The sequence below is a fragment of the Anolis sagrei genome, chromosome 1 (assembly GCF_037176765.1).
Source record: "Anolis sagrei isolate rAnoSag1 chromosome 1, rAnoSag1.mat, whole genome shotgun sequence".
NCBI lineage: Eukaryota > Metazoa > Chordata > Lepidosauria > Squamata > Dactyloidae > Anolis > Anolis sagrei.
Window position 1 is genome coordinate 27,234,428 of NC_090021.1, and position 14,658 is coordinate 27,249,085.

Consider the following 14,658-nt stretch of genomic DNA (forward strand, 5'->3'; position numbering starts at 1 on the left):
GAGTGTGGAAGAGGCGCCACCTACCAACCTACCTAAACTTACCACCAAGAAATGCCATCATATATTTGTTTACAATTGGGATCACATTCTGCCTGAAACTAAGTTCTGTCTAAACTTCTCAGAACATACATGTATTGAACAATACATGGCTCTTTCTGCTTTTTTTTGTATATCTCATGTGTGTTATGGATTCTTTAATTTACATTTCCAAATCTAAAGTGTGCAACTAAATGAGCATGGGATTCTAAGGCCACATACCCAAAACACAATACAACCCCCCCCCCCCAATCTTGGTCAGGCTATACAAAAGGAAAAAGTCTTCTTACCCACAAATAGAGGCTGTTCCTTATAATTAGAGACGCCAGACAGTGAATTAACAAGCTTTCTGGCCCTCAAATGAAGGACATCTTTTCTAATAATGGATACCTGGCAAGCCTAATTACAACTAAGGTCTGTAATCCTGTGAATAGTTTTCTTGAATATATAGAAGATCGTTAATGTACACAAGAAGCCTGAAGAAGCCTGAAGAAGAGAAGGCTGAAAGGAGATATGATAGCCATGTATAAATATGTGAGAGGAAGCCATGGGGAGGAGGGAGCAAGCTTGATTTTGCTTCCCTGGAGACTAGGACGCGAAACAATGGCTTCAAACTACAAGAGAGGAGATTCCATCTGAACATGAGGAAGAACTTCCTGACTGTGAGAGCCGTTCAGCAGTGGAACTCTCTGCCCTGGAGTGTGGTGAAGGCTCCTTCTTTGGAAGCTTTTAAACAGAGGCTGGATGGCCATCTGTCAGGGGTGATTTGAATGCAATACTCCTGCTTCTTGGCAGGGGGTTGGACTGGATGGCCCATGAGGTCTCTTCCAACTCTTTGATTCTATGATGCTATGATTCTTCTGCCTGTGATTGTGTCTGATGTTCATGATGGGAATGGGGATGATGTTCCTGATGATGGGCCTGAGTCTGTTGGCAATGGAGATTAGGGTTTGCCTGCGCCTGAGTAAAGCTCAGATGAGAGGCCCGAGCTCTTTCAGGAAGATTCAAAGGGTCACATTCTTGGGAGAGGCCCTTCATAGTCTTTCTCAGAGCAACTGTCTGAAGATGATTTGTGAGGTGCAGAAGTTAATGAGAGTCAAGTTAATGAGAGTGTAGGTAGAAGGCAAGGCTTTTGTAAACAGAGACAGAGTGCTCAAGCGTAAAGAAGATCAACTCGTGTATAGGAAAAGACAAAAAAGAAACCTTTATCTGGTGGTAGGATCAAGAGAAATGCTTTCCTTTTGGGTTTGGGATCTGGAAAAGTCTTATATTGATTCATGGGAAATACTTGCCTCAGTTGAGTCAACGATGGAATTTCATAACGGTTTTCTTAGTTTCATGTGCCAAGTTTTTGCCAAGCTCCTGATTTGTCTATTGGATTTTTCATGCTGCCCTGTTTCATGGATTTCTGTGCTTGTTTCATGGATATTTATACCTATGGATTTTGATCTGCCTTGAAACTCATGGACTAACCTTTGTATTGGAACTTTAGTGTTTTTGCTAATTTTACTGCTTTGCCTACTTCAATAAAATGTTTGCTGATTTTACCAAGCTGGTGTGATGTTTAAGGTCAGAAATGTTCTTGCTCTGGTGTACAACAAAGGATAGTACAGTCAATATTCCTGGAAATTCCCTAGTTTAGCAAAGGCATTTTTAAAGGCAACTTTACAAAACATTAGTTGCCATTAAAGCTTTCTCGTTGCTGATTAGATTTGAACACCTTATATTCCTCAAGATAAAACACTCTTGTTTGGGAGGTGGGGCTCAATAAAACTCCCAGGGTTTTGCTGCCTACCTGGAGCAGCAGAAAAAGGAGGAGTGGGTGAGTGAACAAGCAACTGCTGGAACATAATATATGTTCTGGTGGGTTATGGCAAATCACAGCGTATGCTTCCCTGCCATAGACATTATTACCATTCTGGTATAGCCCTTTCATTCACTTTACAACCCCTATATCAGATTCAAAGTTGGCATAGGCAATTTAAGATGAAAAAAGTTGAAGGATGCAAAGATTAAGAAGATAATTAAGGAAAATTGTGGGCATTCAAAAAGGCTTGCGGGAATTACCTATTACTTGGAAACCATGGGCTCTTTCTGAAAGTCTGAAAATTGCAGCTTTCATTTTAAGAAAAGTAAGAAATGCCATTTGTCCTTACATTCTCAGCCCCTGTGATTTCTTGCTGTGTAGATACCCCATGTTCAAAAATAGAATGTAATTGATTCATTTCCGAATACAACACATTCCTTTTTCAAAAGTCAAAGACTGGCAGAAAGTTGAGGCGGAGCATTTCAATTTGTAGCTCATATACAGATGCACTCACTGAGAAAGCAGCGAACACAAAAGACTGGTATTCAACAAAGGTATTAACAGAACAGAAATACAATAAGTGCATTGAATCTCCGTGACAATTGAATCAATGCAAAATATGTACCATTTGGTTTAATTATTTTTATGAATACTCTCAAGCATTAGTCACACTCAAAGATTGTAAAGTGTCGAGTCTAAGGCAAACAAAGTAAAAGTTCCTTGCATTGTTCAACATTTCTCCAAGATTTTGGATTCAAGAATATTTACTATTCATATTAGAGGGCAGGAGCCCCCAGTAACACAGTGGGTTAACCTGCTGAGCTTCTGAACTTGCTGATTGAAAGGTCACAGGTTCGAATCTGGGAAGCGATGCAAGCTCCTGCTGTTAGCCCCAGCTTCTGCCAACCTAGCAGTTCAAAAACATGCAAATGTGAGTAGATCAATAGGTACCACTCTGGCAGGAAGGTAACGCTGCTCCATGCAATCATGCTGGCCACATGACCTTAGACGTGTCTACGGACAATGCCAGCTCTTTGGCTTAGAAATGGAGATGAGCACCAACCCCCAATCGGACACGGCTGGACTAAATGTCAGGAGAAAACATTTACCTTTAACTTTATTAGAGGGCATTCAGATGCTAAACATTTTTCATAATTTTTAAAATATCCAGACATTGTTCAGAGTACAGAAGAGTAAAGTTTTTGATGGCATAAATAATGATAGTAGTAGTAGTAGTAGTAGTAATTGTGCGGTTTTCTGGCATTGTATATTTCTGCTGCTTCTGTGACTGTTCATTTGTATTTTGATTCTGTAACCCACTTGTCAATGGATGTCCAGAATCAACAGCACCCCCCATGGTCCTTTTTATCCTGGGTGACAACCAAGCCAGTATAGACTTGGTTTTCGTTCGTTTCTCCTTAGTGCTAATGGGTTAGGTGCCCTTAGTTCCACTCTTCAGCTGAGACCTTTCTGACTTGGTTGGACCTGCTGGTAGTTACACTACCACGAGCACAGCTCTCAGCATCCTTGGAGCAGTTAAGCCCCCCACCATGACAAGGTGGCACCCATCAGGGGATTATTATTATTATTAAAGTTTGATTATTGATGTTGCCATACCAGGTGACAGTCGAATTGACAAAAAAAAAACAACAGGAAAGACTCATCCATTATCAGGATCTCAAAATTGAACTGCCAAGGCTCTGGCATAAATCAGTAGAGGTTGTCCCAGTGGTAATCGGCACACTGGGTGCTGTGCCAAAAGATCTCAGCCAGCATTTGAAAACAATAAAGATGGACAAAATCATGATCTGTCAACTGCAAAAGGCCACCTTACTTGGATCTGTGCACATCATTCAAAAATACATCACACAGCCCTAAACACTTGGGAAGTGTTCGATTTGTGATTTTGTGATATGAAATCCAGCATATATATCTCGTTTGCTGTGCTTTTGTGTCATAATAATAATGATAACATGACAATAATAATAATTTTGTTTCTTATCCGCCTCTCCCCACTGCTCGAGGCGGGTCTCAGCACAGTTAAAAAGACACAAATACTATAAAAATTCTACAAATACACATTAAACTGAGAAGGGCAGTGATAGGAATAAATTCTAACAAATCTCAGAGGATATTACTGGCTGCTTTGTTCCACTAAACATCTCTCTTTTTCAATATTATTCTGTCATGGTGCAGCATCATTTGGCACACTGGGGACAGGATGGGTGGAGAGGAAAATAACGTCATTCCAAATAAGCAATGCAGAAGAGACATCATTTATAATGGTAGAGCTATGGCCATTGAAAATGTAAGGAAAAGGCAGTTAAAATCTAGCCCTTGCCTAGCCTCTCATCTGTTCCCTCTCATTCTACAGGTTCCTCTCTTTCCTCCACTCTTATTGTGTGGAAGGAGGAAGTCATGGTAACATGAATGGTAAATTCAATTCAACACTGGTCAAACTGATCTATGCTTTCAATGTATTGTATATTTATTATTTATTTATTTACTACGTTTATATCTCACCCTTCTCACCCAGAAGGGGACTCAGGGCGCAATTAAATGCCTTGAATACATATAAAAAATAGAACAATATATAGTTTAAAATCACATAATTAAAACATATCACTTAAAACAATTACTTAAAATCATGACGTCCAAAAGCATATTCCGGGAGCCATTCCAATTGTCATTTGCATTGTTCATGATTGCACTGAGAGGTTATTGCTGCACTGGGAATCACTGCGCAAATGCTTGTTCCACAATCATGTATTCACTTTCTTCCTGAAGGTCAGGAAGGAGGGAGCTGATCTAATTTCCCCAGGGAAGGAGTTCCATGGCCAAGGGGCCACTGCTGAGAGAGCCCTGTCTCTCGTGCCCACCAGTCGCGCCTGAGAGAGGGGTGGGATTGGGCCTCCCCAGACAATCTTAAACCTCCAGGATGGTTCATAGGGGGAGATATATTCGGATAGGTTAAAGCCCGCATTTTGAATTGTGCTCGGTAGCAGATATCAACCTTCCCATTTCAATCCAAAAGCCCACCAATGGTAACCAACTCATTCTATATCACGATGCATTCATTTTTTAAAGCATAGGCACATATTCCACTGTGAAACTATTTCAGATACATTAATTGCTATTTACTACACTTACTTCTTGTTCCTCTTTTTCAAAAGCTGAGGGTTATTTATATGGAACTTGCAAAGTTACCCATTCAGCTAATGAACAGAAACAGAGATGCAGATGAAGGAAATATATCTTTAAAACATGTATTTATGAAATTATGCCGTAAAATCCATCCGTCTTACCTTCACCTGATGAGCCCGAAAGGTCTATGATGACATACACTCTTCCTTCTGGCTCCAGATCAATCTGTAGTTGAAGGAAGCAAATATTTATTATTAGAATTCTATTGTGTTCCTTTCATAGAATATGTTTATTTTTTTCATTCAATGTCATCCTGTGATTCCCTACCCAAAGCTCAATGTAATGATGGCAGTCAATAGCCTTAAAGACTTGAAAAAGTTGGCAGATTTAGATGCTCCACCTTAACCCAACATCAAGAAGGAAGGGTTTTTGTAAATATTTGGTTATACACTTCTAGCTATGGAGCTCATAGGACCTCTTAAAAGAAAACCAGTAGGGAGAACACATTATCCATCTGAAGATGAAGTACATAAATAAGAGGTTAAATGTCAATACAACATATTCAGCTAACAATATATTAAAACTACAAAAACATTAAAGATATTAGAAACTTTAAGAGCTTGTCAGCCTCATTGGTTGTCAATTCTACTCAAAGATGATAGTGCATTAGATGTGCCTGAAAACGGATATGCATGTGATTTGTGTACCCACTGGCATAACAACACGGAGAGAGAACTTTCAGACACATCTTAACAACCTCATCATATGGGGCTAGATTTGGTGGCAAACATGGATCTAGCCCTGGTCTTCTCCTTCACTCTTCTCCTCCTCCATTTCTTCCTCCTCCTCTTCCTCGGAGGCCCCTTGGGAAGCCCAGGCTGGATGAGAAGAAGAGTGAAGGAGAGTGCCCCTGAGCATTTGCAGCAGGCAGTAACAGTGCAGCAGCAGCAACTTCCTCCTCCTCCGTTTCTTCCTCCTCCGCTTTCTCGGAAGCCCCTTGGCAATGGGGTCAATGCTGCCCAAGGAGCCTCCAAGGAAGAGGCAGAGGAGGAGGGAGTTGCTGCTGCTGCACGGTTGCCGCCTGCTGCAAATGCTCGGGGGCGCTCTTCTTTTCCTTCTCCTTCTCTCTTCTTCTAATCTGGCCTAGGCTCACCCTCTTCCTCTGTATCCTCCTCCTCCTAGCCCAAAGGAAGCAAGGCCCCACTGCCTCCTGGGGCTCCGGCATCCTCTGGCCCCACCATTTGCCAGCACTTGGCTCCCCCTCCCCTCCTCCTCCTCCTCCTCCTCTTCCTCTTCTTTATATAAATAAAAGTTAAAGTTGGAGATTTCATTTCAATCAGAAGAGACATCCTAACATAATAGAGAAAAACCCGTGAAACAACGAGTCCGCAATAGGCGAACCATGAACTAGTAGGGAACACTGTATGCTGACTTCTCTCAAGTTCCACAGCTGTATTAAAAGGAAAGCTATTCCACCAGAATGGAATCCCATTGCGGCTTCTGTGATTTCCTGTACCAGGAGACAAAATAACTTAACCTGCTTTGGGGTCCTATGTACTTGAGTTGGTGCCTAACCGAATGGTAAGTGATACCTTGGTGGAACTGGGAAGCATTTGCTGCTCTTCTTCAAACAAACTCTGATTTTGTACTCTGTGAATATAACGTTTAAGCTTCAGCTCGTGTGAAACGTCTCGTGTATGAACGTCTGGAGCAGGAATCAAAAGAGGGGCAAAATTTAAAAATTAAGCTGTGCACTGATCCAATATGCATTCGTTTAGAGTACAAGAGCTTTTAACAGAAGTAACTAACACTTTAGGGTGAACCCAAGGGAGTAGATTGTACGCTGCAAATGCTCATGTTAAAATAAAGCTGTTAGTCTTAATGGTACTGAGATTCCTTTCCCCACTTCTCCTCCTCCCTTTTATACATTACTGTATGACTCCCGTACTCAAGGGAGTCCTGCAGTTTCATCAGGCAAAATATGCCCTCTTTAGAAATGTTCTAGGTCCTCCAGGCAATTCTATTGTATGCCTCTGCCAGAAGTTGCCACAGAGTTTCTCATGGATGACCTAACACAATCCTGGGGATGTCCTCCAGGGTAATTCTATGCTAATTTCTGGCCAAACCCATTCATTTCAATAGAGTTTAATATTATCCATGGTTTACTGTTTCCACAGGATCCCTGCATATATGAGTATCATACTGTGCCTGCACTTACAACATCTGTAACACCTTAGTTTTGATCATAATAAGGAGGTAAACAACTTTTGAAAGTAATACAACAACTGGTAATATTGTTACTTTTTAACATATCAAGTAACATTTAATCTGCATCCTTTATACTTCTGTATAGGTCATACTAAAATCGGTCAGAAGGGTAAAGTTTCCTATAGTTGCGTTATTGCGCTGTCCCAAAGGCTTGGTCCTAAAGCCAAGTTTCTACCATTTTTTGGAAAGACAGGAGGGAAGGGGCTGATCTAATCTCGCAAGGGAGGTAGCACCTGCGTTGGTAGTGGGACCAAGAGCAGGAAAATCTTAATCTCCATGGTGGTTCATAGAGGGAGATGCATTCAGGCAGGTAAATTGGGCAGGGGCCATTTAGGGCTTTATAGGCAAAAACCAGCACTTTGAATTGTGCTTGGTAGCACACTGGCAACCAGTGAAGCTGATGCAACATGGGATTTGTGTACTCCCTGTTTGCCACCCCAGTTATTAACCTGGCTGCTTCCCGCTGGACTATTTGAAGCTTCCAAACAGTCTTCAAAGGCAACCTCACATAGAGTGCATTGCAGTAGTCTATCTTAGATGTAATGAAAGTGTGGACCACCATAGCCAGGTCTGACTTCCCAAGGTACGGGTGCAACTGGCACACAAGTTTTAATTGTGCAAAAGCTCCCCAGCCACTACCAAAACCTGAGTTTCCAGGCTCGGCGATGAGTCCAGGAGGACTCCCAAGCTGCAAACCTGCGCCTCCAAGGGGAGTGTAAGCCCATCCGGCACAAGCTGTAACCCTATAACCTGTTCAGCCTTGCGACTGGCCAGAAGTGCCTCTGTCTTGTCTGGATTCAACTTCAATTTATTTGCCCTCATCCAGACCATCATTGTGGCCAGGCACTGGTTCAGGGCCTTCTGGATGCTTGCATCTACCCTCTGGCCTTCTGGATGCCTGGATGGAGAAATGGCAGTGGCGAAACATCAGGAGAAATGCCTCTAGAACATGGCCATATAGCCCGAAAAAACCCACAAGAACTGAATGGCAGTGGTGTTTCCATCCTTTGGACCGATCTATGGGTCACATCAACATCTATAATTTTGGTCCCAATCTATACATGAGAGCAACTTAAACATATATATGGTATTTTAACTATTTGGAGAAAGCAAAAATGCTTTGAGTGGCCATTTTCTTGTTACTCTCTGAACAGTAAGAACTAATAGTAACACTCCTTTGAAGAAGAAAAAAACTTTCCAAGCTCTGGCAGATAATTCCCATTGAGTTCAGTAAGATGTGCCCCCCAAGATGGATGTATAGCAGTGAAGAAAGCATCCAGCCTTTGGAAAAGCATTAGTTCTTAAAACGTGGAGGAGGATCTGATATGTAGGAAATTGTCTGAAAGTAGCTTTCAAATCATTTTCCTTAAAATTCACATCATGCTTGCTAGAACACAAAATAGTTTCCAACATCACTAAAAATGAATTATTGTAAGCATCTTATTAATTTACAGTGAAGATGAGAAGCCCATGCTAATGATCAAAGGAAATGGAGTACACATACATACTAACAACTGAGCAGAAATGTCTTGGAAATTGCACTTTGGTCATTAGTTTTGACAAGCAGAGTTTACTTTTTAATTATGTATGATAATGTCTGAGTAATGTGAGAACTTATCAGGTTGCACCACGATGACATCATTGCTGGGAAGAACGATCCTTATAGGGCATTGGCTAGTATAATACTGCTCTTGATTTTGTTAGACACAAGAACTGTTTAGAGGAACCTTAAGCCTGCCAGATGTTCATGGGTTTACGACTTCCTGACAACTGACAGGTTGGTTGGGATGATGAGAAAAGGAATATGACAGCATCTGCAGAGCTACAGGTCCCCCGACCAGCTTTAGATTCAAGCAATTTAGAGATCACCCCTAAACATTAGGAAGAACTTCTTTATTTTAACAGCTAATCAGCAGTAGCATAGACTGCTTCAAAGGATGGTGGTCTCTTCTTCTTTGGTTATCTTGAAACAGAGGACTCCTCTGAACAAATCTTACCACAAAAACCTTGTGATAGGTTCGCCTTAGGTAACCCTTGACATTAAGTGTAGTCATGTCTTACTCTGGGGGTTGGTGCTCATCTCTATTTCTAAGCCGGAAAGCCAGCGTTGGCCATAAACGTCTCTAAATCATGTGGCCGGCATTCCTGCATGGAGTGCCATTACCTTTCTGCTGAAGTGGTACCTATTGATTTACTCACATTTGCATGTTTTTTAATTGCTAGGTTGGCAGAAGCTGGGCCTAACAGCGGGAGTTCAGCCCACTCCCTGGATTCACCTTAGGGTCACCATAAGTTGGGAAGAACTTGAAGGCACAGAACATGGGGTGGAGGACAAGGGGTTTAGAAACACCATTTTTTAAAAATTGCTAGAAGTTGTATTGGTGAATTCCCACCATTAAAACTCAACAAAATATTGGCATTTTGTACCAAATAAAAACAGACATGGATAATGTTGAAAGGAGCAATCATCCTCTTTTGTAAACTTTTAAACGTTTAAAATATTTTGAAATCAGAATTGATACATATCTTTGAGCTAGATGTATAATAGTCTGCGAATGGCCCCCTACAAGGAAAAGAAACAGTGCTCCCAACTACCAACTTAATCTGTTCATACAAAGAGTTTACTCTTAAGTATCATACAATGCAAGATCTTTTCAATACAGTGAACCTACAAATTACATTGTGGCCACATGAAACCACAATCCAACAGCCCCCGTTTCTTTGGAAGGATGTATTTTGTAGCAAAGAGGAAGACCAAGAAAACCTAGAAAGATTCTTTTTATAGCTTCCTTCTCTGAACATATCCAAACTAAATACATTATTAGAGCCAGTTGTACTGTCCACTGTTTAACAAAATAAGTTAATTTGATTTCGGTACCAGAAGTCCTTGGATATCATCTGGAAATCTAGGGGTTTTTTTCTAGGTAGTGCCATTTAGCCAGGTTGTCTTTTAATTTTCCAACACCACTTCTGAATCTGAAGAACCCTCCACCTTGTGGAGCAGAAGAAACAACTCAGCACCACAATGCTCTGCCTGATGCACAGAGGAAGAACTGTTTCAAGCTACAGACAATGCGATAACCATTGTTCAGTTTGGTCTAAAATTATTTAGCCACGTGCGTTCACTCTATTTTATCAGTTTTGCACTAATTTATTTATACAATGCTTTTGACATGAAATAAATCTGGAAATCCAGGTTCAACTTCTAGTCCACTTTGGGGTAAAGGGCTGGTGCAGAGAAGCACTAGGTGGCATGGGAGTTCCATAGATCCTTTTGCCAATGATGTCCATCTCAACTTGAGTTTCAGAGAAAAATAAATACAGACTTGCTTAAATTCAGCTGAAAAAAAACATATTGCCAGTCTGAGAACAACTATTTTATGTACAATTTAGTAATCCAGACTTTTTTCGTATCTCAGAAATGTGGCGTAATGCATTGAAATCTCTCTGATTAATTAAAAAATCTTCAAATAAAATCCATTTAAGCACTTTCTATATTGTATAGAAAACAGGGTTCGGCTGAATATCTAGCCACCTCTGAAAAACGAAAGGTGGGTATCCAATTTGGAATTACCATCTTTGTTCATTAAACGGCAGTTTAAGCCTGCCATTCTAAAATGAAAAAAAAGCATGCTGCCTATGAAATATAGTATATTATTGTATTTGTGAGAGTCTCTGGTACTCATGATCTATAGGGAGCCATAAAATGAAATGAACCTCAATGCCACAGTAGCAGCAAGCAGAAAATTCCTCCCCTGCCCCCCCCCCCCCCCAAGAATACAATCTGCTTTCTGTCCATAAAAGCACCTACTCCTTGTGACATTATGCATTATGCAATGTCTTGAAAGATAAATTCTGGAGCACTGCAGACGATCATATTAGTAATGTTGGACTGCAACCAGTCAGAATTCTCCTGTCTAAACATATGGGGAAAGGCCAGGCCGGCCTTCTTCCTAGAGCAGATGTGATGTTATTATCACATTATATACATGAAAAAGCCTGAGACTTAACCCTTCTATGTTTCAACTACTTTCTCATGAACATTCAACATCAAAATAAATGCCATTTATGATACAGCACAGCACTTTCATCCCATGTCCCTGTTCCTTAGCTACAACTTGCATTATCCCCTTCTCTTCTTCTTTTTTTACAGTTGGCTATGTTTTCACGGCAGTTGACACTATAGGTTATTGAGTGTTGTTTTGAGTTCAAATTGTTGTTTGATATACTCTTGGTTTTATTTTGTATTTGTACTGTGTGTTTATTTTATGTGTTGTTTTGGGCACTTTGTGCCATGTGTAAGGTGCCCTGAATTCCTTCAGGGAGAAGGAGGCAGGCTACAAAAATAAAACTGCTATTATTATTATTATTATTATTATTATTATTATTATTATTTTACTCATATTCTCTCTCTGTTACCCAAGTTATCTGCTTTTGATTTCATATAATTTTCTTCTATTTTGATGTTACTAGTGCTTCTGGGAATGTAGATATGATGCTCTCCAACCGTCGTTGTAGGGCAGGGGCAATCAACCTTATTGGGGGTAATTTCCAAAAAGGAAAAACTATTCAAAAATGTAAAGCAGCGGTTCAGCAGACCAGAAGCTTCTAGTACCAGCAATAGAGCAATTGAGTTTAAGTAATTCAGCCATAGAGTCAAGTTTTTAAAAATTATACAAGACTTTTTTCAAAGAGATACATTACTAGACAGGAAAATAAACAATGCCTAGCAATCTAACTCAAGACAAACAGTCTAACACAGGCATGGGCAAACTTCAGCCCTCCAGGTGTTTTGGACTTAAACTCCCACAATTCCTAACAGCCTCAGGCCATTTCCTTTTTCCCCTCAGCCACTCCAGCCTTGGTACATATGGCCCAGACTCTGCACCAAAGGGAAAAAAGAAATACCCCTTTCTTCTTATCTCTATCACTAACCACTGAACATGTTGGATAGGGATGATGGGAGTTAAAGTCAAATGATACAAGAGCCCACGGGTGGAAATCACTGGCTGCTCAATGACAATCTAATGTCTCCCACAGCTATAAAGCAACCTCACATATATTATAGAATGCGTAATGGATGAGATTCCAAGAATACTATCCTTTAGGTCGTTGCAAGATGCCTTATTATTGGCAGTATGCTTGGAAAGGGAGGTTAACAAAATTTATTGCAGTGCAATGAGCTTACTACATGAGATTATTGTTTTTACAGGAATTGATGTTTTGTACAAGCCTGGCAACAAACACTCTGATGACAGCATCTGTTGAGAAAACACATTCCTTGAGGTCAGAGTTCCTTGGTGTAGAAAAAAAGATTGTGTCAAGAGTGTAGCTAGAGAAGAGGCGCAAAATGAAGACATTGTATCTCTATAAGAATTCCTACTCCAAAAGAATTTCTGTTCAGTTCCAAAAAGTTATGCACTTTAGGGAGAGAGATATAGATAATAGTTGTCACCTGAGGCTCAGATTTGCTACACTTGCCTGTTCTTGGTAACTGTGCCCCCTGCTTTCTTTCAATGCCTAAACGTTGTAGTCAGTCTTCCACATTGGTAACTTTTCTCAATATGATTACCAGTGGGTTTGAGTAATTCCCTCTAGAAATCTCAAAGTCCTACAACATGGCTCTGTGGTCAGCTTTTGCTAGATGTTGATCACAGAGTCATGGTGGAGGACTTAGTGATTCCTAGATGTTTTTTCAAGTTAAAAGAAACAGATTTTTAATGTTTTTTCACTTTTGTGGAGGTTCTGCACCAGTAACAACCATAAAATTGGAGGGCTACAGTATTTCTAAATATTTAACTGAAGTTTTAAGTTGCTGCAATGCTGAGAATTAAGGGGTTGAAGGAAAACCCCATTGGATGAGTAGAATGCTTATGGAGATGTATAAATCTTTGAGGGGAAGTCATAGGGAGGAGAGAACAAGCTTGTTTTCTGCTACCCTGGAGACTAGGATGCAGAACAGTGGCTTCAAACTACAAGAAAGGAGATTCCACCTGAACATGAAGAAGAACTTCCTAACGGTGAAAGCTGTTCAGCAGTGGAACTCTCTGCCACAGAGTGTGATGGAGGCTCCTTCTTTGGTGGCTATTAAACAGAGGCTGGATGGCCATCTGTTGGGGATGCTTTGAATGCAATTTTCCTGCTTCTTGGCAGGGGGGTTGGATTGGATGGCCCACAAGGTCTCTTCCAACTCTATGATTCTATGAGAGGCAAGGAACTCATTTTGCTTTGTCTATAGCTACACTTCCTGTTTATGTACTGTTTCTCAACTTCATGATCAATTACCTTGATCAACTTTTAGTGGCTCTGGGTATCACCTAACATATTATCGGGGTAAAAGCAGAAAAATGGCTGGATCTACATCACTATATAATATAGTTTGAACTGCATTATATGGGCAGTATAGACACATGCAATGAGGTCCAATGCAATTCAAACTACATCATATAGCAGTGTAGATCCAGCCTAAGTTTCAAAGTACACAATATTGAATGCACATTTGGAAGAGGTGGTCCCTCAAGTGGTGAAAGACATGCACATGTGATTTTCTCATGCCTGTATCATGGTTTCAGTATGCTTTGTTTTGTTGGAAAGTACCGTATATACTCGAGCATAAGCCAACCCGAATATAAGCCAAGACACCTAATTTTACCATGAAAAAAATGGGAAAACTTATTGACTTGAAGATAAGCCGAGGATAAATTTCAAAAATAAAAAATGATGGCTATACAATTACATTAATTGAGGCATCAGTAGGTTAAATGTTTTTGAATATTTACATAAAACTGTAATTTAAGACAAGACTGTCCAACTCTGATTAAACCATTATTCTAACCTTCTTCAATGTAAATGTGCTTATGTATCCTTCCAATAATCACCATAGTTTATTTTAACTGTACGTTTTGGGGATATGTTGTGTGTATATGAATAAGGAAAAGTAGGAAAGACTGGCGTGGGAATAGGGTGGGAAAGAAGGACTGGAAACATGAAAACATTGGAATGGGAAGGGGTGGTTGAAAAAGTGGGGAAAAGAGGTGTAAAAGGGGTGGCTAGAAAAGTAGGACAGATTGGGGTGGGAAGGGGGAATGACTGAGGTGTGAAAGAGAGGGTTGGCAACTGGGAAAGGTTGGGATGGAAAGGGGGACTGGAAAAGTAGGAAATACCCCAGTATAGAATGTTAAGAGGAGGATTTCTTTCCCTCCTTTGTTCCTTTCTTTCTTTCTTTCTTTCTTTCTTTCTTTCCTTCTCTTCCATTCCTTCTTTCCCATCTTTCCTTTTCCCCTAACTTCCCTCCCATCTCTTTTCCTCCCTTCCTCCCTTTTCTTGCTCCTTCTCTCCCCCTCTTTTCCTTCCTTCTTTCTCCCATTCCTTCCTTCTTTCTCCCCTTCTACCACCAACACTCC

At 40.5% G+C, this 14,658-nt stretch overlaps 1 protein-coding gene across 1 annotated transcript in view; it reads right to left on the minus strand.

The window, feature by feature from the left end:
- PRKCE (protein kinase C epsilon) overlaps nt 1-14,658 on the minus strand; it is a 369,797-nt gene that overhangs the window by 187,554 nt on the left and 167,585 nt on the right. The window contains exon 2 of the mRNA XM_060754401.2: nt 5,149-5,212. Coding sequence (XP_060610384.1) covers nt 5,149-5,212 — 64 coding nt within the window. The remainder of the gene's footprint in view (nt 1-5,148; nt 5,213-14,658) is intronic.